General features: G+C 34.1%; 1 protein-coding gene across 1 annotated transcript in view; it reads left to right on the top strand.

The window, feature by feature from the left end:
• Window positions 1-26,354, top strand: part of Clic (chloride intracellular channel protein 5) — a 76,415-nt gene that overhangs the window by 30,193 nt on the left and 19,868 nt on the right. Inside the window, exons 2-3 of the mRNA XM_090395276.1 lie at window positions 3,298-3,399; window positions 23,666-23,869. Of these exons, the coding sequence (XP_090251402.1) occupies window positions 3,298-3,399; window positions 23,666-23,869 (306 nt within the window). The remainder of the gene's footprint in view (window positions 1-3,297; window positions 3,400-23,665; window positions 23,870-26,354) is intronic.

Raw genomic sequence — 26,354 nt, forward strand, 5'->3', positions numbered from 1 at the left:
TTCTGTTGTGATTTACGTCTCCCACATGTTCTTTCTGTCTTATTTCAAGACTTAGAGAGATCTGTCCAATGTATGCTAGGCCACACGTGCATGGAATTGCATATACTCCAGGATGTTTGAAGAATGGGACTTCATCTTTAGGTGATCTTAAGACCTGTCTGATCATAGTAGTTGGTTTAAAAATCACTCTGATGTTATGAGCTTTTAACATTCTAGCTAATTTTGTGGATACTGAACTAATATATGGAATCACTGCTGTGGACACATATTGGGAATCAGTTACACGTTGTTGGAGGTTGTCTTTGAATAGAAATTTGTGTAAAATGTTGGTGGGGTATCCATTCAGAGATAGTCTTAGCTATTTGCGACAGTTCTAACCGTACATCATCTTCTTTTGAAATAAACTTTAATGCTCTGTTGCGGAGCATGTGAATGATGCTGTGTTTTTGTGATCGATGATGGTTTTGACGAATAATGTAGATATCTTATTGTATCTGTGGGTTTCTTGTAAATGGACAGTTGGACATTGTTATATTCTCTTTTCACCAGTATGTCAAGAAAGGGTAGTTCATTGTTCTTCTCTAGTTCCATAGAAAATTTGATCTTATTGTGTAGTGTAATGTTGGAGGTTTAATGGATTTTTTACAACACTCAGAAAGGAATAAAAAGAATTTAATACTTCCTATATTTCGTCCTAGTCACTAGGACATCTATGGGGATTACAAAAATAACTAATGTAACATAACACAAATATACAATACTAAGCCCAACCATGTGGGTGACACTAAAGTCCTATCTAGGTGGAGCACCCTCTGAGGGCGGTTGTAGGTGACCTGGAATATAAAGTAGGATCTCTGGTGATCAGTGTTTCCCAAATTTTCGGAAGCTTAATGCAGCCGTATTTATTAAGATTTGGTTGATTTCTAAGAGCTGCTGCTGCTTCCAAGAATAGTCTCTCTCTCTTGAATTTGCTGTGATGGAGCATGGTGGTTTTCTTCCATGATACTCTATGGGTGGTGTCCAAGACATGGTCAGCCAAGCCTGAATGACCATAGTTGTGTTTACAGATGTAAGACTTGTGTTCCTCTAGGCGGATGGATGCTGATCTGCCTGTCTGTCCAAAGTACGCCAGCTTACAGGAACAGGGTACTTTGTAAACTCCAGGCAGAGAGAGAGAGAGAGGAGGGAGCTGATCTTTCATAGAACAGATAAGGGTAGCAAGTTTGCGGTGGGGCTTATATGCTGTGTGTAGGCTGTACTTTTTTAGAATCTTGGCTATTTTTTCGGATGTGCCATGAATGTAGGGTATGGTGATGGCATTTTTAAATTCTTGTTGACGAGAAGGACCGGGAATGGGAGAGGAACTGATTATTTTTTTGATACTGTGATCGCTGTAGCCATTGGAGAGGAAAGTGTTGTGTATGTAGTTAAGCTCAGTAGTGAGGGCAGTTCCACTGAAACAAAGATTGTGGACTCTCTTGGTAAGAGTTTTAATAATGCCATATTGTTGCGAGGGGTGGTGGTGTGAGAGTTTGTGAATGTATCTGCCTGTGTGTGTGGGTTTTCTGTATACAGTGAAGGCAAGTGTATCATTAGGCAGACATGTGACTAAGGTGTCTAGGAAGGGTAAACAATTGTTCTTTTCCTTTTCCATAGTAAACTGGATTCTTGACTGTAGGCTATTGAGATGACTGAGGAAGGAGTCTAATGTGTCTGGGCCATGAGGCCAAATAGAGAACACATCATCTACATATCTTAGCCAGATAGAAGGTTTGAGTGGGGCTGAGTCTATGGCTCATTTTTCAAAATCTTCCATATAGAAATTAGCAAGGGGGGGAGAGGGGGGAACCCATGGCGGTTCCCTCTATCTGCTTGTAGATTTTGTTCTTCCAAGAAAAATACCCAGAGTTAATGGCAAAGGAAAAGAGATCTAAGATGTCAGAAGGGAAAACTTTTTGTAAGAGAGATAAGGTGTCAATTAAGGGAATATTAGGAAACAAAGAGGAGATATCAAAGCTTACCAATAAGCCTCTATACACGTATTGTGTAGTGTGTTGATTTTATTAAGAAACACTAGAAGGTTTTCCATGGTATCTTTCCATATGGTGAACATGTCATCAACATATCTCCACCATATTTGAAGGTATAGGTGAAATTTTGGAAAAAATATCTTTTTCAAGTTTTTCCATAAATAGGTCTGCGCATGGTGGTGACAGCTACCCATGGCTAGGCCTTCTGATTGTTTGTATACAATGTTATTTACTATGAAGAAATTTGATTTCAGGCAATGATGGAACAAATGGGTGATGTCCTGAGGGAAGAGATCCTTTAATGATCCTAGAATGGTAACCATGTCATCGACCGGAATGTTGGTGAATAGGGACACAACATCTAGACTTGCCATAATGTCAGTTTGTGAAATTGTGACTGTCTTAATTTTTTCAACAAATTGTTGAAAAACCCTGTAAAAAAAAAATAAATAAAAAAAAAAAAAAAAAAAATGAGATTCTCTTCCCTCAGGACATCATCCATTTGTTTCATCATTGCCTGAAATCAAATTTCTTCATAGTAAATAACATTGTATATAAACAAGATTGTTCATAATTGGTTAGATGAAATATGAACAATTTAACTTCACAGATGGACTGATAGCATCAAAAAATGGACAAATTCCTCCCTTTCTCAATTGACATCAAGAGACAGAGATTGGAGGAGGCTAACAAAGAATATCACCTACCAGTCATGAGTGACCCAATGGTCCATTTAGGACATTCAGCATTTTTCCTCCTAATAAATTTTATTTGTCAGGACTGCAGTATTGTTAGATCTATATCCAACTTTTTTGAATGTTGAAAATCATACCACTTTGAGACTGGTGAACTTTAAAGTTAGCTAATAAGCTTCAAAATATACAGGGCAATAACAGTGTTGTGATGTCTGTAGAATTCTGGCCAAAAAAATGAAGTTCATAGCAAAGATTAGAATTACACAAAGCTGTTTGTTGCTTTGTCTCTTTTAAAGTTTGTTTTAATCTTATTATTAACCTCAATTTTCAGCTATGAGATTTTTAAATTCTTTTGGTGACAGGGATCATTAAGTAAATTACAAATTTTAGTTAGTGCCACTCTACAGAGTAATAGGATTGTGAATATTGACTAAAATATTAAATTAAATCAAAGGACTATTTGAATAAATAACTTAAATGCATCTGGTTAGTAGTGGTAGTTTTTATATATTAAGGTATGTTATTTATTAACTGGAAATGTTCATTTTATTTTAATGACTATTCAATTACAGGCATCCACAATTGATGGAAGGCGTAAAGGAGCATGTCTGTTTTGTCAGGAGTATTTTATGGATCTTTACCTTTTGGCAGAGTTAAAAACAATTTCTCTCAAGGTAATAATTGTCTTATAATTACAATTGTCAGCAATTTGAAATAAATTGATACTGTGTGAATTATTTATGCACATTTTCAGTTTAATTAATTTATTCTAGAACATTCCATTGGTTGGTGATAGAAAAACTGTTTTATCATGCCATCTGAAAACAAGTACATGCTAAAGCCATTTTTTTTTTTTTTTTTTTAATCACGCACACAAAGGTACAAAATCCATAGTAACAAGTAGTGCAACATTCAGCAAAAGTGCATTTTGCAATAATAATGTTGAAACCAGAATTGAGTTAATCAAAATGGAGGTCATAAATCCCAAATATCGTTAATTAAATTCAGCCAGCTAGAGTAGAATTGTCTGCATTTCGAATTATTATTACAGTAGACTCATTGTGGGCGGGTCCCCACTCAATCAGCAACATGTTTATTATGTGGACCTTTGAAATCAGTTGCACTCTGACACTGCATTTACTCACCAACTCTCCATGTAAAAATTCTACTCCTCGCATCATTCTTTATTGCATCCTTATACAACTTCCATGGGTGGCCTCTTGTCTTTCCCATCTTACTGTCTGCACTTTATAATTCCTTCTGTATTAATCTGTAAATTAACCAACCTGAAATTGTGGAAAGGCTTGTACGTTTGCTATTCATAACTATTATTTTTTCAGGAAATTACAACATATTCTGAACATTAATTATAATTATTTTAATTAATACTTCTGATATTTCAGTAACGTTGCATTTCCATCATCAGGGATCACAGAATATGTGCTCACAGGGACTAATGGGTGCCTCCCAAATTTGAGAAGCACTCACCCTCAATTCTTTAGCCCAAAGACTAAGACCACTCAATTTATCCTGCTAGGGGATGCCATTTAGGACTCCAGGCCTGTATTTGGTTGCCTTTCTTTAACTTTTTACTCAATATTGGTGCCTGCATGCACACATTGCTGTTTTGTGATCCCTGGTGATGGCAATGTAACATTGCTGAAATATCTGAAGTATTAAAGTTATTATAATTAATAATATTCAGTGTATATTATAATTTTCTGAAAAAATAATAGTTATTAACCAACTTGAAGGCGTCTATCTTATCTTCACTAAAATTTTGCAAAATGATTTGCATAATTTTACTGAGAAGGAAATGTAGACTATATTTTATTAGCGATATTGAAAATATTGTTCCAGCCAACCAGAATTGTCATTCCTTTTTTAAATTAAAATTAAAATGGTTTGCATTTTTTTCTGTATCCAAATAATCCAATGAAATGGCTTTTGAAATTTTTGAAAGGGTTCCAAATATCAAATTTCAATGAAATACTGTCTAGCCATAATTGAGAAATAACATACACATGGATAGGTAGACAAAACTAATTCAATTGGTGCAATGAATTTCCAAATAATGGTTACTGTGTGAAAATTTACCACGAACCAAAATTATATATTGATACAAGAGTTTTTTTTCTCTCTCTCTCTTCTCTTCCTTCCTCTCCCTGTTATATAATAATCTGATAGTGTGAATGTTCTCAGTCAGTTTTTCCTTCACTTTTTAAAAATTGCTTTTGGTTTTCGTTGTGGGGTATTTTTATCATGAAAATTAAGTTCAAAATTATTACACACGTGGTATTTTAATTAATTAGGCGTAAAAATTAATTTTTTAATGAAGTGCTTTCTGAACTGTATTTTGGTAGACTTCTAATTCTCACAAGCATATTTAATGATTTTGTACATATATCTAAAAATCATGCAAATATATATTACATATTACTCTGTGAATTTTTATGATTTTATTGTGAAAGGTCTGCTTGTATTTTAATGTTTCTTTATATTTGTTTTAGCTGGTTTTCTTCAGTCTTTTTCTTAATATCACACATTTCATTTGATTATTTCTATTCTGCTAACTTATTATTATGCATTATTATCCTAAATATAATGCCAAGCATTATCCAGTATATTAGCACAATATCTGTCATACTTCGTTTGAACTCATTTGCAGTCATGGCAACCTTCCACTCTCGAGGCAAAAAAATCTAGTCTTCACACCCTTGCTAACCACACTTTTTCTCAATTTCCAAGATGGCTACTAGTTCTTCCACTACCATACCTTTTCTGAAAATTATTTCTGTATCAGTCCTGTAAAAACTTTTAAGTATTTATGTCTCAATCGGCGTTTTGTTTGCCAAACAATAGGTGCCAGTATGCATCCTTGCTAGCAGGAAAAGTTGAAAATTAAAATGATACTGCTTCTGTATGTCGTTGTAATAAAGTTGTTGGTATATTGTGCCATTGTGCTCCATGCCAAAAAAAAAAAAAAAAAACTCTGGTCTCAATTATATTATCCCTTTTCCACCTATCCTCATAAAGTGCATTTCACAGATATACCACCATCTTGGTCACTTCCCGCTAGATCTACTGCATTTTTTCCTCATCCTCCCAAGAAACCCAGGTGACCAGATCTGTAAATAGTCAAGATAAGGACTCAAGGCCTTATAAAGAGGTATAATGTATCTCTGCTTGTCAGGGTGTTCTTCAGTAACCAAGTAATCTGATGAGCTGTTTTAGCCACTTTTGTAATATGCTCTTGAAATTTAACTTCTTGTCCACCAACACTCAAATCCCTGGCTTCATCAATTGCCTGGAGTACAGTTCCATCGATATAGTACATAAGCTGGTAATCTTTTCATACCAAAATGCATTACCTCCACTTCGTCACATTAAACTGACATCTGTTTGGCAAGTCTATTTAAGTCATCCTAAAAAATTTTAACATCTTTATTGACTATTGCTCTACCCAATTTTGCATCATTGGCAAATAACTGAATATTTCCCCTCAGATCATTAATTGCATGCAGTAGCCTGTTAAAAGTTTTTGCAAAGTCAAAAATCCAGCTGCATCACAGTATAGCCATTACCTTTACCCAACTCAGTCATCACTGTATATGAAAGGTAAGTTATTAAGGCATGATCTATCCTTTACAAAACCATGTTGCTCCCCATAAGTTGTGTAAGTGTTGCAAGGAAAAGTGTGAGGAGTAGTTTTTTTTTCATGGAGAATTATGAGTGAATGAAACACATTATCAGAACATATTGTGAATGTTAAGGATTTTAAAGTTCAATATGATCAATGTGTTGTCAGTTGAATGAATCTGCTGACTCCATAGAGGGTGTGACGATGATAATAATATAGTATTCCATCCTTATGGACCCATTCCTGGATTTTTCCCTTAACTAACTTCTCCAATATCTTCACCACCATTCCCATCTTGGGAACCAATCAGCATTTTGCTGATTGGTTGATAATTTGCTATCTTGGTCTTGGCACCTCCTTTATGCTATGGAACTATTTTTCCTCTCTCCATCCTCGTGGGAACAACCCACAGCTGTGACTTAAACAATGTGATCAGAGGCACTGGAAATTCCTTAGTACCTTCTGAAGCTGCTATACCATCTAATTGCATATAATTCATCTGCTGCATAATATGTCTGAAGTACATTACTTCTGTTTAGTGATCATTGCCTCCATGGAGCATTCTGTCTTTATAGTCTTGCAGTGGAAATACCATTCTTTGACAATTCTAACTTTTGTGGCCTACTTCCATCTAAAGTTCTCTTGTACTTTCTATAATCCATCTCATGTTTACCATCTGGTCTCTAGTTCCTCTACCTCTCCTAAAGCCTGCCTGTTCGTGTGGCATTCCTCTTCACATATGGCTCCAGTCATTTTTGGATCACTTTCAGAATAACTTGAGTTGCATGTGACATTAAAGTGATGGTTTTAATTCTCACAATCTCTGGAAGTTTATTTTTTAGGAATTGAGATGAATATTGATGTTTTGCAATCCCTAGGCCAGTATATATATATATATATATATATATATATATATATATATATATATATATATATATATATATTTTTTTTTTTTTTTCCTTTCCAAACCTGTCGATAAATTTCATTTAATATATTCACTACTTCATCCTCAGCTGCTCTCATTAATTCCACTGACACCCCATCAGCTCCAAGAGCTTTCCCATTTTGCAGCTGTTCCACTTGTAATATCATTCCAGTTTTCATTATTATTGATTCCTCAGCAAATTTTCCTTTTTAAATTCTCTTTCAGTACTTGACAGTTTTGAATTTGGATCATAAAATATATCATGTACTATGTTTTTGTGATATCAAATATTTCAGTATTACTTACAAAAACAGTATTGAAGTAATGTGAAGTTATTAAGTACCTATGTATAACACTGGACTTTGAGAAGGGGGGGGGGGATTAATATGACAAAAAACACAAATTTAATGTGATTGTTGGACTGGTTTAGCCAGACAATGTCTAGTGATATTTAGTTTGATGGAAGATAGACAGTGCATTAAGTTGGTTTTGGTGTTTTGACTTCGGCAACATTAAGTTGAAAATGCTGTATTGCATATAGGTAGATGAAAAGGGAAGAAGGGTTTTTTTATGGCTAAAAAACACTGAGTGTTAACAAGGATTTTTTTTATTAATTGTTAATTTGAAACTTATACCAACTCGTTTTGCTTGCCCCCCAAAAAATGGGTGGGTTCAGGGTTTATTTACAAAAACAATATTGTAGTAATGTGAAGTTATTAAGTACCTATGTATAACACTGGTCTTTCAGAAAGTGGGGAGAGTTAATATGACCAAAAAACTTTTCTTTCTTTTTTCTTTTCTTTTCTAATATTTTTTTTCTTTCCTAATATCCCACAAAACAGGACATAAAAATAGATAACTACAGAGTTGGCATCCAAACATCCAAAAAAATCATTATAAAAGTTAGTAAATAAATTTATCCTAAACAAGAATGTGGTAAGGTAAAGACTTGAGAACATCATTGTTTTTGTTATTTTTTGGACTCACTGCTGCCAGGGTTTAAACACCTTCTTCAGCCACCTGAAAACAACACAAATGCATACAATTCGCAATTGAAATCATCATCATCAAATTCCTGACTTATACCCTCAAGGGGTGTAAGGATATGATAATACTACATGAAAACTTACATCATTACTAACTTCCTATCTACAATTTTCCTCCAAATCAATCTGTTCCCTGTCAAAACTCCAACATTATAAGATCTTAAATTTTTATCTTCTAAGGCACTTTTTACTGTATCACTACATCTATATCTTGATCTTCCTTTGCATCTTTTTTCGTCAGGCTGGCAGAGAACACTTATTTTGCTAATCTTTCCTGTCCCATTCTGTTTAGGTAACTATACCACCTGAAATTAGCTTTGCTAACACATTTCTGAATGATAACAATGTCAATTTCTTTCCTAACATCCTCATTTTTAATATGATATTGCCATTGATGCCTTCTATTCATGGTCCTAATCTTTCTCAAGACGCTCATATCTTTGGTCAAGTGTTTTATTTCTAACCCAGCTTTCAGATCCATGAGTTTGAACACCATCGTGTATATAGCTAATTTAGTGTTTTGACTAATTTCTCACTTATTCCATATAAATTTATTCAGTTGGCTCCTGCCATACCGGCTTTGTCGATTCTGTTGTCTATTTCCATATTTTATATTCCATCTTCATTAAAAATCTTGCCTAAGTAGCTGAAATGTTTTACTTGTTCTATTTATTGCTGACCTTCATACCATATCTATAACAACAGTTATTCAGTTTAGTCAGGGAATCTTCCAGACTTGTAGCAGATTTATTTAGACGTATAACATATGCATGAAACAAAGAGCTGAGATTAACATATCCAATTTTGATATCATTTTTAATACCACCTTCCTTCATAATGTGATCCATATAGATAATGAATAACAGAGGGGATAATGTACATCCTTGTCTCACACCAGATTTAACATTAAACCATCTTCCTGTACTTCAATTCTAACTGCTGATTTACAACTCAAAGACTAAGTATTGCTTGATATAATGCCTCATTGACACCATATAACTGATGTTTTGAATAGCTTTCCTCTTTGCACCTTGTTATGTTCCTTTTGCAGTTCTACAAAACATAAATACAGATCTTTGTTATATTCTCATGATTTCCCAACTATTTGTCATAAAGTGAAAATCTCATCCTGATACCCTCTCTTTGGTCTGAATCCAGCTTGTTCTTTGCTAAGCTTCTCTTCCACAGCCCTTCCCAACTTTTTCTCAAGTATACAGTGGGACCTCGGTTGTCAAATGACTCATCTCGAGCAAATCGGTTCCCAAACATATTTTCCGAACAGAATCTCAGTTCCCGAACACGTAAACCGGCAACCATGTGCTCAGCGGGCTGAGATGTAAGGTGAGAGAGAGAGTCAATTACGTGGCAGCCTCCGCTCAGTGCAGACACCTGCTCTAATTTGCAGTGTGTTTTCTTGATTTTCTTGGTGTTTTGTTGTTTTTTCATAAATTTTTCTCAAGTATACAGTGGGACCTCGGTTGTCAAATGACTCATCTCGAGCAAATCAGTTCCCGAACATATTTTCCGAACAGAATCTCAGTTCCCGAACACGTAAACCGGCAACCATGTGCTCAGCGGGCTGAGATGTAAGGTGAGAGAGAGAGTCAATTTTTCTCTCTCTCTCTCTCCTCCGTATAGTTAAATTGAAGTTAAATTTTCATCTGTATTTTATCTATTTATTGTGTTTATTCTTTTTGTGTAATATTTTATGTATTTTCATTGTTTTTGTATATGATTTTATGCATGAAATACTATTATAAAGGTTTAAATAAGCAATCATCTGGGATTCTGGAATGAATTAATCCATTTTACATTAATTCTTATGGGAAAATGGTTTCAGTTTTCAAACAAATCGGTTCCCGAACAGCCTTAGAACGAATTATGTTCGACAACCGAGGTTTCACTGTACTTGCATAAATCTTGACAGGAACACTCAGTAGAGAAATACTTTGTAATTCTCACATTCAGTTTTATTTCCCTTTTTATATATGGGTACTGTGAGAACTCTGCTCTAATCATCTGGAATTCATCCCTCTGTCCAGGCATTCTGAACTATGCAATGCGGCCATTGTAAAATTTTTATACCTCCATACTTGAGCACTTTTGGTCGAATATCATCCACTCCAGTAGCCTTTCCACATTTCAGGCTGTTCCTACTTCAAGTATGGATATATATTCCTGATTGCATGTCTGTTGAGTGTTTTTTATTTCATCTCTAATTCCTTTTACAGCACTCTTTCCTCCATTTCTGATCTTTTTCACCAGCCTCCAGAATATTTTGCCACCTTTTTGATATTTATTTCTATGTTCTTACCAAAGTCTTTCTTTGACTTCTGTTTAGCTAGTTTTGCAGTGTTCAGCTTTCTTACATTTGTCTCTATATTCTCTAAGAGCACAGGCTGACTTATTTGCTAGGAACTTTTGATATGCTTTCTTCTTTTCCTTCATTGCCTCTATAACTTCATGTGTCCACCATGGAGTTCTGATTTTTCTATCCTTGCAGACAACCTCACCACATGCCTCTGTGACCGAATCAATGAATGTTTTCTTTACGAGTTGCCACTATCTCCAAGGTTTGGTTCCTGTTCCCAAACTCTCATTTTTCCTTGAATAATGTTTGTGTATTTTAGTCTACAGTTCACATCTGAGAGCTGCTCTACTTTTATTCGTTTTAAAACTTTCTTACATGTTCGTCTTTTCAATATGAAATTCAGTTTTATCCTGATGAAGACTAAATGGGGATCACTTCCAATTTCAAATCCTCTGTACACTCTAGTGTCCTGCACCAGGGAGAAAACATCACTATCAACAATAAGTCAATGAGATTTTTTCTTATTCCTTGCCTCTTCTCTCTCTATGTGAATTTGTGCACATTTTTATGTTTGAACATTGTGTTAGTAATAATCAGTCCATGTCCTGAGCAGAAATCCAACAGGTATTTGCCATTATTATTAGCTTTGCTCTTTTCTCCAAATTTTCCCAAAATATTTTTGTCTGACAATAAAATCCTACCCTGCTATTTAGACTCTAACAAAGATCAACTTTTCGTTTTTTTATTGTGTCAGTTGCTTTCTCATTGCCCAGTTTTCCCATTCTGATATTTGCCCACATCACTCTACTTGATATTGCCTGCCACTGAAGGAGATTAGCCTCATTTTTAGTGTTGAATACTATAGCTGCACCTCTTTTCCTTTATTGTCATTGCCTGAATATAACATTTTGTATTTATTGCGCAGAAAGATCTCGCCAGTTTATGTCTTTTTTGTTTCAGTCACCCCTATCTGGTACTTATCCAACTCCTCAGCTGGCCCCATTTCTTTGCCATTCAGGCTTTTTATGTTGATAGTACCGATTTTCAACTCTGGTGATGTTGAGTTGGGGTGTGTTTAAGGATTTGTCCAGTAGATGACTTTTTACTGTTCATCCTGGTTCCCTGACAGAAACAACAGGGGCCTTGTTTAACTGGACAACAGCCCAGCTGGCATGAAATTCTGTCATGTTGTACCATCATTTTATATTATGGTTTAAGCCAATAAGAATACAATTTGGTTGGCTAAATCCCAAATTGCTAACCCATCCTGGATAGATAATGTCCTAATGCTCAATCTTCTGGTGAGGATTGGACATTAGTTTGGAAGCCCTGGTCGGTTCTCCGCATTCTTTAAAGGCTTTGTGGAGGTGTCATCTCAGTTATACAGCTTTGACCCTTGGGCAAAATACACTTCTGTTTCTGGATTACCATAAGATTACACATACTGACCAATATACAGGGTGTTCGGGATAAATTTGACAGTTTCGTAAGGAAAAAGAAAATCTTCTTTGTATCTATTAAATTTAATGAATTGACAAAAAAACATTACAAGCAGAGTTAATTACAATACTATCAACAAGATTTACTCAAAATAACCACCATTAGCATCGATCACAGCTTCAATTCTGCTTCGGAACCTCGAACAAGCTGATGCTACAGTCTCCCTGGGAAGGGCTGCAAAAACTGTTTTAATTTTATCCATTAACTGGGCTTTTGTATTACTGGAAGTGCGATTGGTGTCTTTTTCAACTGCGCCCCATACAAAATAATCCATGGGGTTAAGGTCTGGGGAGTTTGGAGGCCAAACATTTGGACTGGTGAAGTCGTAGAAATTTTCAGACAACCATTTTTGACTTTTCCCAGAGGTGTGGCAAGGGGCCGAATCCTGCTGCCATACATACGGCCTACCATTGGCTACCCTTGTTATCCAGGGCTTGACTACAGTTAGCAACTCCACGAACAAAGCCCGAATTCCAATGCCAGGGTTCTTCAACACCTGTTCCTGCAGATTTGCGAGGAATTCTGCTGTACGAACGCAATCAGATCGTCTGCTAGGGATCTTTCTTCTTGCTACATCCTCGTAGTCACCATTGCAAGTCTCTAGTTCATGCCTGATTGTTTTTACTGTATTCAGGGAGCATTGGGCAGCAGTCGTAATATCCTTATTTTGATGGCGGGCACAAATCATCATGATACAAGTTATTCTCTTCCATGATTCAGGTGGGTTCCAGCTATCCATCCTTTCTGACATCTTGTATATGAATGAAGAAGGGTCCAAACTTTTAAATGAAGAGAAGTGTGTGTTAATACATGTAACTTACGGAAAAATATAATTAATTATAAATATGTCAAATTTATCCCGAACACCCTGTAAATACAAAATCTTACCACCACTCATTTCAAACTAGGTTTCATTAACACACCAAAAAACAGGGCTATAAAGATTTGCCAGTAAATAAGCACTTAAGCATGATCTAAAATTATGAGTAATACATTCTAAAAAAAAAAAAAATGGTACAGTACAAATACTATCAATAGAATTCTTTACAGGACTGTACCTAAAATAAACTGAACATTTCCATACATTAAAAAGGATATTGGTTAAAACAAACAGAATTCTACAAAAAAAATAATCTTAATGCTACCTTTAAACTTAATGCAAAATTAAAGAGTTAATTCAACTCCTCCAAGGATCCCCTACCTTCCCTTGCCTAACCTGAATATGTTATATTCATTGCACCTGTAACTTGTTTTATATAAGTTTGTTTCAGTAATGAATTATATTGAGTTTGCATAATTATTCTCTAATGTTGTACTGATGATGCCTATGATACTTAGGCAAAAATTCTACGTTAATAAAGTTTTTTACGAGTTTTGCCTTATATATGTGAAACTGGATGTATGATTCCTATTTAAGTTAAATAACATAAATGACATAATTTAATAATTTATCAGTTATTCAATTTAATAACTGATGAGTCTAGCTTTTCTGATCATGCCCTGGATACTCTAAATAGAATTGACTGGAAAGGCACCTTTTCCTTACATGACACCAAAACCTGGTATGAGCACAAATTTAAATAAGCCTGTGAAGCAATCAACGTAATCTACCCACATAACCTTTTATTCTAACAGGTTATAATAATTAGTATCGTACTATTCCAAGATCTTAGCCATAATTGTTAATAACAAACCTTAATACTTATTTTAAATACTGATTAAACTACAACTATTGCTCATTATTAAAGGCTAATAGGAATAAGTAATACTAAGAGATAAGTATTACTTAGTATTGACCAGATTAGTATTACTTGGATATGTTGTTTGAATTATAATGTAACTTGTTTCTACATATATCAGGGTCAAAGCTGTATAACTGAGAGGAGACCTCCACATAGCCTTTAAAGGAATGCAGAGAACCGACCAGGGTTTCTGACCTAATGTCCAATCCTCACCTTCTCGTGGTGCACCCTGTTGGGTATCTACCTGGATACTGAACGAACGAGGATGGGCTGGCAATTTTGGATTTAGCCAACCAAATTGTATTCTTATTGGCTTAAACCAATATAGAAAATGATGGTATGACATGACAAAATTTCATGCCGGCTAGGACGTCGCCCAGCTAAACAAGGCCCCTGTTATTTTCGCCAGGGAACCAGGGCGAACAGCGAAAAGTCAGCAATTGGAACAAATCTGAAAGCACACCCCAACTCAACATCACCAGAGTTAAAGATCTTAAAGATCAGTACTATCAACATAAGAAGCCTGAATGGCAAAGAAATGGAGCTAGCTGAGGAATTAGATAAGTACCAGATCTACATAATAGGGGTGACTGAAACAAAAAAGACAAAATCTGGTGAGATCTTTCTGAACAATAAATACAAAATTATATATTCAGGAAATGACAATCAAGGAAAAGAAGGAGTAGCCATAGTATTCAGCACATAATACGAGGCTAATCTCCTTGAATGGCAGGCAGTCTCAAGTAGAGTGATGTGGACAAATATCAGAATGGGGAATTGGAAAATGAGACTTGTTTGTGTCTATGGTCTCACAGAAGGTTCTACTAAGGTAGAAGTGGAGGAATTTTTTGAGGCTTTAGAAAAAGCAACTGACACAAGAAATAAGTAAAAGTTGGTACTTGTTGTGAATCTAAATAGCAGAGTAGGAAATGATTGTCAGACATACAAAAATATTTTGGGAAAATTTGGAGAAAAGAGCAAAGCCAATAATAATGGCAAATACCTGTTGGATTTCTGCTCAGGACATGGACTGGTTATTACCATGTTCCAACATAAAAATGTGCAAAAATTCACATAGAGAGAAGTGGCAAGGAATAAGAAAGGTCTCGTTGACTGTTATTGTTCATAGTGATGTTTTCTCCCTGGTGCAGGACACCAGAGTGTACTGAGGATTTGAAATTGAAAGCGATCACTATTTAGCCTTGAGCAGGACAAAATTGAATTTAATATTGAAAAGAATAACATGTAAGAAAGTTTTAAAGCGAATAAAAGTTGAGCAGCTCTCAGATGTGAATTGTAGACTAAAATACACAAAGATTATTGAAAAAAAAAATGAAAACGTTTGAGAACAGGAACCAAACCTTGGAGATTCAGTGGCAATCCTTGAAGGAAACCCTGATTGATTCAGCCAGAGAGGCATGTGGTGAGGTTGTCTGCAAGGATAGAAAAATCAGAATTCCATGGTGGACACAGGAAGTTAAAGATGCAGTTAAGGAAAAGAAGAAAGCATATCAAACGTTCCTGGCAAATAAGTCAGCTTTTGCTCTTAGAGAATACAGAGACAAATGTAAGAAAGCGAAACACTATGTAAAACTAGCTAAACAAAGATCATGGGAGGACTTTGGCAAGAATATAGAAAATAAATATCAAGCAGGTGGTAAAATATTCTGGAGGTTGTTGAAGAAGCTTAGAAATGGAGGAAAGAGTGCTGTAAAAGGAGTTAGAGATGATAAAGGTGACATGAAAACAGGAGGAAAAGATATCCTTGAATGGATATCTATGGAGTAATTACTTCATAAAATTGCTAAATGAAACAAGCAGTGATAGCACAGTGGTAAAAAAACACTCAACAGGCATACAGTCAGGAATACATATCCATACTTGAATTACAAAAAGCCATCAAAGGCTTGAAATGTGGAAATGCAGCAGGAGTAGATGATATTCGACCAGAAATGCTGGTCGAATATCAAGTATGGTGGTATAAAAGTCTTACAGTGACTGCAGTGCATAGTTCAGAAAGCCTGGACAGAGGGACGAATTCCTGATGATTGGAGTAGAGCTCTAATTGTACCCATATATAAAAAGGGAAATAAAACTGAATGTGAGAATTACAGAGGTATTTTCCTACTGAGTGTTCCTGGCAAGATCTATGCAAGTATACTTGAGAAACGGTTGAGAAGAATTGCGGAAGAAAAGCTTGGTGAAGAACAATCTGGATTCAGGCCAAATAGAGGCTGTCAGGATCAGATCTTCATTTTACAACAAATAGTTGAAAAAGGATGGGAATATAATAAAGATTTGTATTTAAGTTTTGTCGATTTGGAAAAGGCATGTGACAAGGTGCCAAGAAAGAAGCTATTCAATACACTACAGTTATATGGTGTCAGTGGGGCATTATATCAAGCAATACTTAGTCTGTATTTGAGTTGTAAGTCCGCAGTTAGAATTGAAGGAGGTACAGGAAGATGGTTTAATGTTAAATCTGGTGTGAGGCAAGGATGTACATTATCCCCTCTGTTATTCATTATTTATATGGATCACATTATGAAGGAAAGTGGTATTAAACATGATATCAGAATTGGAGATGTTAGTGTCAGCTCTTTGCTTTATGCAGATGATGTTATAATTCTAAATAAATCCGCTACAAATCTGCAAGATTCCCTAACTAAATTGAATAACTGTTGTAATAGATATGGTATGAAGGTCAGCATTAAAAAGACAAAGACAATGATAATAGGTAGAATTGTTGAAAATGTCAACTGTGTTGTGAACAGGGAACCTGTGGAACAAGTAAAACATTTCAGCTACTTAGGCACGATTGGTAGTGAAGATGGTAAATTAAATATGGAAATTGACAACAGAATCAACAAAGCTGGTATGGTTAGAAGTCAATTGAATAAATTCATATGGAATAAGAGAGAAATTAGTCGGAACACTGAATAATTAGCTATATACAAGACAGTGTTCAAACCAGTTTTAGCTTATGGATCTGAGAGCTGGGTCAGAAGTAAAACACTTGACCAAAGACTAGAGACCGGAAATATGAGAGTCCTGAGAAAGATTAGAGGCGTGAACAGATAGCATCAATGGCAATATCATATTAAACACGAGGATATTAGGAAAGAACTTGGCATTGTCGGCATCCAGGAATGCCTTAGCAGAGCCAATCTCAGGTGGTATAGTCACTTAAATAGAATGGGCAAGGAAAGATTAGCAAAACGTTCTCTGCCAGGTTGGTAGGAAAACGACCCAGAGGAAGACCAAGATATAGTGGATTGATATGGTACAAAGTGCCTTAGACGATAGAAATATAAGATTTCATAATGTTGGAGTCTTGACAAGTAACAGACTGATTTGGAGGAAAATTGTAGATAGGAACTTAGTAATGATGTAAATTTTTCATGTAGTACTACCATATCCTGTACTCCCCTTGAGGGTATATGTCAGGAATTTGATGATGATTTATACTCCATGATGCCCTTAATATGAAATCATTACGCTCAACGTGTAGTAGTCTCCATAATTTTATCAAAATGAAAATTATTATTATTATTATAGGGTATTTCCATGGAGTCCAGAGGCTCATCATGGAAGACCCAAACTAACTATTATACACATACATCTCTTTAAACTCATTCAGCACTCTCCATGCAGAAAATCTGGTCCACACACTGCTACAATCACACACTTACACAACTTCCATGGATGGTCCCTAGTTTTTCTAACTATTTGTCATTTATTGAAAAATTTCCTTATAAATTTTATAAATCCCTTTTGACATCTTAAATGTTTCTGTCATGATTCCTCTTTTCCTCACCTATCAACTAAACTTTGTAACTCCACTCAACCTATCCTCATAGGAATCGTTCAGATCTGTCACCAGCTTAGTCACTCATCTCTGAATCTTCTCGACCACCTCCTGGTCCCCCAAGAAACCCAGGTGACCAAATCTGAGCACAGTAGTCAAGATGCATCTGAATCATAGCCTTATAAAGAGATATAATAACTTCCCTGTCTTTACTTGTTGGCATGTTTTTCAACATCCAAGTAATCCTTTTGAGGCATTTTACCAACTTTTGCAATATGCCCTCTGAACATCCCCAATATGATACACCCTATGCAGCCTTTCAACCCAAAGTGCATAACCTTATATTTTGCAACATTAAATTGACAGTCATTATCCTTTGTTCATGGTGCCAAGATTAGCAAAACGTGTTCTCTGCCAGGTTGGTAGGAAAACAACCCAGAGGAAGACCAAGATATAGGTGGATTGATACGGTACAAAGTGGTAAATCATCCTGCAGATCTACACAACCTTCAACTATTGCTCTCCCCAGTTTTGCATCATCAGCAAAAAAACTAAATATCTCCCACCTCTCTTAAAATTTTCCCAATATCATTGATATACAAATTAAAGAGTAGTGGCCCTAGTACAGAACCTTGAGGTACTCTACCATATGCTACTCTCTGGTGTCTATCTGCCAACCACTCTCCCCTATTCATGCTACTGGCTCCATTCCTATTTGTTCCAACTTTTGTAATAGTTTTCCATGTGGTATTCTGTCATATGTCTCTGCAAAGTGTATCATGGCATAGCCATTTCCTTTATCTAGTTCTGCTGTCTGTTACTTTATTATAAAATGTGAATAAATTACTAAGACAGGTCCTACTTTTACAAAGCCATGTTGACCATTATAGCTTATCACATTCCTATGCACCCAATGTTGGATTTTACCTTTAACCAACTTTTCCAAATACTTTAACAACCACTCCTGATATATTAATTGATATGTAGTTTGCTACTTCTGTCTTGGAGTACCTTTATGCATTGGAACTATCTTATCCTCTTTCCACTCTCCTGGAACCCTGCCAGAGCTGAGACTTAGATTTGAACAACTTCATCAGAGGCAATGCCAGTTCTCTTGCACATTCACACAGTATACAGGCTGACATGCCATCCAGTCTCACTGCTGTGTTCACATTCATATTTTTCAATATTCTGAACACCACCTCATTATTTAGCATAATTTTGATGTGTGTCTGTCACATCAGCAACTTCACTATTTCTTTTGCCTCTATCACCTTCTTACTATGAGCATTGTTTAAAGTCTTCCTATCATTGTCATTTTTCCTCTTACTTGCTACATAACAAAAAAACTTCTGGGTTTACTTTGGCCTGCTTAGCTAATTTTCTCTCAATCTGATTTGGCCTTTCTTACCAAACCAGTCATCCTTCTTACTTTGTACTTCTCATGAGTGCTGACCACCTCTTTATATTTCCTCCACAGTGTTTTCTTCTTCTTTTTTTTTTGTAACTCTTGCTTTATATCTCTACCATATCTCAATCACTTAATTTCTGCTTGGTTTTCCCCCCTTACCTTAAAAACAGAATTATTTCCAGTAGGGAAATTCCTCTGCAGTTCTCACATTTCATTTCCCTTTTTATAGATGGGGATTATGATAGCGTTACTCCAATCATATGATATTTGACTTTCTGACCAGGCTTTCGGAATTATGCAGTGCAACTGCTGTAAAACTTTTATACCTCCATATCTGAGCATTTTGGGCTGAACATCACTACTCCAACTGACTTTCCACATTTCAGATTTATGGCTTTTATCAATAAAGTATTAACGATATGCACTCTTGATTGCATATCGTTAATACTTTCTTTTTTTACATGCAGTGCGCATTCACCAGTTAGGACTTGAGGCCCGCAGATGTACTTGGCTTAAACTCTATTATGAAGTGACATTTGGGCATTGTTTGTAAATCATCAGATTGTTGATTGCTAAACACATTGAATGTGTATCTAATTCACACTGAGGTAAGTAGATTCAAAATTTAACCTAAGGCTATACGAATGAAAGAAAAATGTATGCATTTCTTTACTAACATATTTAGTTATATTTATTTCAAAAAAAATGAAACTCCTAGAATTGAATTATAAATAACTACTCTATCTAATATTCTACAGGTTTGAAAGTTTTCATTGACAGTATACAATATCTATTACTTCATTTTACAGTTTAATAAAAGAAGTAAGTCAATAATATTGTTGCATCCGGCGAAGCAGATACTTTCTAATTCCCGACTATTTCTTTGCAATCTACAATCATTTGTTCAGCTGTTTGTTGACATTATTCTAAATTTTAGAAATTCTATTCTATATTTTTACCATATAAAAACCATTTACATGTATGCAACAAAAAAGAAGAAAGTTTGGTAGTGTTAGTTTTTTGTTTTGTTTTTTTCTTAAAAAAAAGTAAAATACGTGTCATATTTGGAAGAATATGACAGCAGTAAAAGCTGTCATATTCTTCCAAATATGACAGCTTTTACTGCTGCTGTGAATAACTTTTGTCTTAGAAACCCTAGACAATAATCTTCTCAGCTGGAGGTAAAGGCTAAAAGCATAGATTCCTCTCAAATGGTACTGAGAAAGAAAGACCACTTCTTCAGAAGTCATACTAAAGAGCCTCAAGAAGTAGTGCACAATACATTAGCAGTGTTTTGTTTTATTTTCAATTATATCCTAAGCAGAAATACTTATATTTCTTTTACAGTCTGATACAATATTTATGTCAAAATAATTTCTTAATTTATAATAGTCAATTTCACTTTTATTATCGAAAACTTATAAATTTGATGCAGTTATTTAAGAAAGAAAGAAATATTTGAATCTAAAAAAATAGGTGCATATATGTTGCATAAGCATTCAGCTTTTTCTTTTTTTGGGGTAGAGAACCCACCTATTCATCCTGCTGATGTTTGAAATAATTTATTTTCAAACCGTTCGCAAGACAATTGTTACAAATGTAAATTACCTGGGGAGCATACTCATGCATTTTAGTGTGAAATCGTATTAAAATTATAGCTACTTTGCCACCTATCTATACTAGCAGTGAATGTCTTCTCCAAATATGCGGCAATTTCTTCTTTGTATTAAAAGAAAATGCCAGATAATGATAAGAATAATAAGAAAAAATGTAGTATTTTTTCTTTCATTGAGTGGAGATTTCAGAATGATGTGTGATTCATAATGTACTTTCTTTGTGTGTTTTCTTGAAAAGGAAATGCACGTTATTATTTTCTTAGTTTTTTGTCAACTGACCATCGGAAATAATGAGAATGATTTTATATATATATATATATAATCATTTTGGAAGATGTGTTACAGACAATATTGTGAAATTATTTTCATCCTAATTTCCATGCTTGTTAAACAATTGTTTTAAAATATTCTGAAAAGAATTCTGTCAAGTAAAATTTATTAGAATAAATAAGGTTTGAACATTACTTTTTGTTTTACTTTGCATGACTATGATGTGTGGAAATATGCATGTCACATTGTTATGCTTATAGATTTAGATATACTGTTGTTTGAGAACAATTCTTTCTGCTTTTATGAACAATACATGCTAAATTGCATAACATTCTTATTTCAAGGCTAATTTTAAAATATCACAAAATTATATTCAGTAGTATTTCAAATGAACTCTCAGTTGAAAAATGAAAAATTGCTATTGTTATTTGTAGAGTGCTCATTTCAATAATAATAATAATGTGTTTTTTTTTACCATTGCAAAATAACCTTTTGTAGATGGAAGCAACATAAATAAATACATATATGATGAAATTATCTGAGGCATGTCCTATTTAGAGAATTGATTAAAATTTTGTTTGCTTTGAAGTATTCTTAACCCTTACCTCCCACTGTAAACAACCCCCCCATGGTAACTGAATTATAAATATCTACTTTCTTCTAATTTCGTATTTTATACTTTTCACACTATGTACTTCACATTTGATATGATTGAAGATTTTCATATTATTATCTATAAAGCAAAGTCCTCAAAGGTAGTCCTATAGGCAATCTGTGAAGTGTTCTACGAAATTTGATTTTGAACAAAGATAAAAATAACAATCTGGAACATCGACAGCCCATTTTTTTTTTTTTTTTCCCCAAAATATTTCAAATAATTACCGAGAACAAATAAAATGTATTGTTGACTAAGCGATTGGACAGAATTAGCACAAAAAATTGAAAATGACATTGGTTTTTCAAGGTAATGCAATAGTTAAGTGAAGAAAGTATGCAAGGATCTCTTATTTTGTCCTGGTATTAAAATTTCTACAATAAAAGGAGAAAATAAAAATAATTTCTATATTTTTAGTCTATCCAATATATAACTAAAAGTCCAGTTACCCAGCATAGAACAAGGAACTGCATTTTTTGTTATAGGCAACTGAGACACAGCTATGATCACGAAATAATCTGGTTGAATCTGGTTAAGTGTTCTCTTCAGTTTGAAGGATTGCATTTTATAATGGACATGATGTGAAATTGCACTTCTTATCCATGTTCTTTCAACAGATAGCATGCATTGTATCCAGATTTTGCTGGATGCATATAAATAGACATTCTGGCCAGTTGAGAGGTTATATATGTATTTTTCAAATTAAACATTTTTACATAAAAATATATGCATTTGATTTTTTTAACCTTTAACTTTTAAGTACATTAAAAAAAAGTAAGAGTACTCAACTTAAAATTGCATTGGGGCACCAGAACCCCTAGAGGCACTGGTCATAACAATTACCAACCAGTTATATATGTAAACAATACATAATTACACAAACAAAAAAAAGACTGTCAATATGTGTATTTGAAACAGAATATTTAAGTTCATATTTATTTAATTAAATAAAAATACTGTAGATGTCTGTATTCATATACTGATGATCTCAGTGCAGTGGACTTTGTGAGAGAATGAACAAATCATTGAAACTAATTCTCTCAAGCCTGTCTGACTCTGAGGATTGGTAATTGCATCTTCCTACAGCTTTGTTTTCTCTTCGATTTGTTGTACACAACATTATCAGAAAGAAACCCATGTTTGCATTATGTGTGTTTCGATCCTTTTTTTTTTTTTTTTTTTTCCCACCTTCAGATGTCATGTCTCATAATCCTAATATGATACAAAAGTTGAATGCATCTTGGACAGTAATAAAAGAAAAGATGTTTTATCTGAAAAGAGTAGATTAGCTTTAAACAAGTTCAGGAAGGAACAAAACTTAAGAGATTTGGTGTTAGTACAAGACTATGGAGACAAAAGGAAAAATGGCAGCTTGGGTTTTTAAAGTATATCCAGTGTATTCTTTGTTTCAGAGAAAAAAAAAGCAATCGCACATTAAGCAACCAACATGGGGCAGCCAGTTGAAATAATTGGTCATCCTTGGGCTGCGTAGATAGCATCATGATCTTGCTACTAGTGTGGGCTCTAATCACATTATGATTGATATTTATGAAAGTCTTTAGGTTGTAAATTACTTTCCCTGGTCTGAGACCATGACTTGGGTATATGGAGGTGCACCCATATGTAGAGTTTTAGTGCAGATTTAAAATTCAAAGGGTTTTGTGGTTTATCTAGCCATTGACCTATCCATAGTTTTAATATGATATAGTTTCCAGTCTTCTTGAGTATTATCATTAAAAAAAAACAAAAAAAAACAGAAGTGTATTAATTCACAGAATGATTTTTGTCTATGATTCAGTTTTGGAAGAAGATCAAAAATCTTCTTTATTAAAGATTCTAATAGAATCCTGATGTTTTTGAGAGTCAGTAAGCTCATCATAATTTAGTTAATAAAAAAATGGTTCTTATCCTCTTGATTCTACTTGCACAATTATTTTATGAGTCAGTCGTTAATATATTCGTTTAATGGGATTAAGTAAGTCTTTGCTTATTCAATATATCAGACTTTATTTTCAGGTCACCACAGTAGATATGTTGAAACCACCACCTGATTTCCGTTCTAATTTTGACTCTACACCACCACCAATTCTTATTGACAGAGGGCAGGCCATCTTGGAAAATGAAAAGATTGAGCGTTACATTATGAAAAACATTCCTGGAGGACATAATCTTTTTATACAAGACAAAGATACAGCAACTGTTATTGAGAATCTCTATAGTGTAAGTTTTTTCTGTTTTTGACATTTTAATGTACTTTCAAACATTATAGTCTTTTTTTTTTAAATCACTAAGAAAATAGAAGTGATTAAGAATATTTTAAGAAATAAGAAATATTTTAAAACTTGATGTGTGTGTGTGTGTGTGTGTATATATATATATATATATATATATAAAACCAAGAACTTGTGTATAAGGAATAAAGCTGCAAATTCTGAATTGTATTGTCATGTTATTACACTACCAGATTTCTTTTTCTGGTATTGAACATTGAACATTTTTAATTCATATCATTTTGTGTTTCTGATACAGATTTTCATTATATGAATTAAAAATAGTCCTTTTTTTTACTATCTTTTTGATTTATTAAATTATTATCAGTTTTTTCCCCTTTGGAACTGTAGGTTAACTATTAATTCATAATTGTGTTTAGATTTTGTTTTTTATATATTGAAGATACAAGCAGATCTGGTTGTTACTGGTTACTAAGCATGCATGCTGAGCTAAAACAGGAAATGGTATGCCACATGCAAAAGTGAGATAATGGAAACTGTCAAGTTAGTAAACTGATCCTTGTGACAGCTCCGGCAGCTGTCATTTTAAGATAAATCAAAGAAAATAGTTACATAAATAATAATCCAGAGTCTAGCACTTGAATGGTTTGAGGAATTTACCCTTTGTATATTTTTTTTAAATAGAATTGATATTTTTACAAAGATATGTACACACCAATATCAAGGCCTATCTGAATTTTAGCATGTATAATCTAAAACATTTCTGGCTATTTCACATGTTGCCAACGATTAGAAGGAAAAAAAGAATTTTGACTTTTCTGATCAGAACATACAGAAAATTTCAAGAAAATCGAAGAGAGGAAGAGAGGTGGTGGAGAAAGAGAATGAAGACAAAAATCTAATTCAGTGATGGGATGGACAAAGTTGAACCAGGTTCAAATAAATTTATCATTGTCATTTCTTGGAATATTCTTCCTTCAGGGATGTACAAAATATTATGCTAGTCCTGCATAAATTTTCATCACTACTGCTAGTTTATCACCAATTTTTCTACCAGAATGCTGTTATTCATAATTCTCTGATTTGCTGTTATTTGTCTGGCTTCTAAAAAACAGTCTTAGTTTAAGATTCAAAAATGGTAAAAACAAATATATTTTTTGTTTCCCTACCATTTTTACTTAATATTTAATTTTCATCTCTCATTCTGTTTGAATGATACTATCAGGGATTAGCTCTACTTACAAATTTGAGTGTAATATTATGCTCCTTTCTAATGTCTTGGTTTTAGTTAGGTTCAGCCATTGATGCCTTCACTTTCTTAATTTTCTTTAGAACTTGCTGTCAGTGAGCTCTGTGATCAGATTTTTCCTAATTAAGCTTTCAAGTTCATTCAAACTGATAATGAGCACTTTCATATATAGTTTACATTATGACAATTTTAGAAATGTAATGACAGTATAAATGATATAACTAAAATAATTTATTTTCTATATTTTGCCAAAGTCAAATTGGCATCATCAGGGAACAGCATACAAGTACAGATATTATATTATTATAAAAGTATTTGGCTAATATCCACATGAATTTATGTCCTGCCTCTCAGCTTTCCATGCTGTATTATTTTCATTATTTGAAATACCTACTTTATTAAAAAATTCTGCTTAAGCAACTAAATGTGCTCTGTTGGTTCATTATTTAAAATGGAAGTGTTATTTTGTTTCCTGCTGATTTTTATTTTGGTCTTTTTATTATTGATTTTCATATGTGTTTAAAACTGGTTAAATCCTGAGGACTATTAGACATCTTGTTTAATATAAATTTTTTTAAACTAAAATCTTAAAATGCAGATTACTAAACACAAGGATTGTACAGGGTGACCTATAAGCCATAAAAGAGTTTAAACATTTAGTAGCGTTTTTATTTAATAATTATTTTTATTATTTTTAATGAAATACAAAACCTAATTAATTATGAGCAAGCACATCACTTAAATGCCTTCCATTTTAAGCTTGACAAAGACAGGCCCTTTCTATGGCATGTTCCATGACAGCTGTTAATGTTTCTGGCTGCAGCATCCTAATTTCTGCACAAATGCTCTCCTGCAGCTGTTGGATTGTCTAAGGCTTGTTCACACACACACACACACCTTTTCCTTCGAGGTAATCCCAATAGGAAGAAGTCAGGAGCTATCAGATCTGGAGAACATTACCAATCGAATGCTGGTTTTCAAAATAAAATTACACGATTTTGGTTCGTTGTTGAGTTGTAAACTTTTCAAATATCCCTTAAAAGAATTTTTTAAAAAAATGAAAAATTAATAATCAAAGAAGTCACTTAACATTTTAAACCTCTTTGTGACTTATGAGCCACCCTGTACACTTTAAGCACCAGATCAGCTTCTTGGACATCTTCAGTTTTTACAACTTAAATATCAGTTGCACAAATTCCAGTGATAAAGGAACAAGACTAATCTA

Source organism: Typopeltis vanoorti, chromosome 7, assembly GCF_054136105.1.
Source record: "Typopeltis vanoorti isolate ZY-2024b chromosome 7, IOZ_Tvanoo_1.0, whole genome shotgun sequence".
NCBI lineage: Eukaryota > Metazoa > Arthropoda > Arachnida > Uropygi > Thelyphonidae > Typopeltis > Typopeltis vanoorti.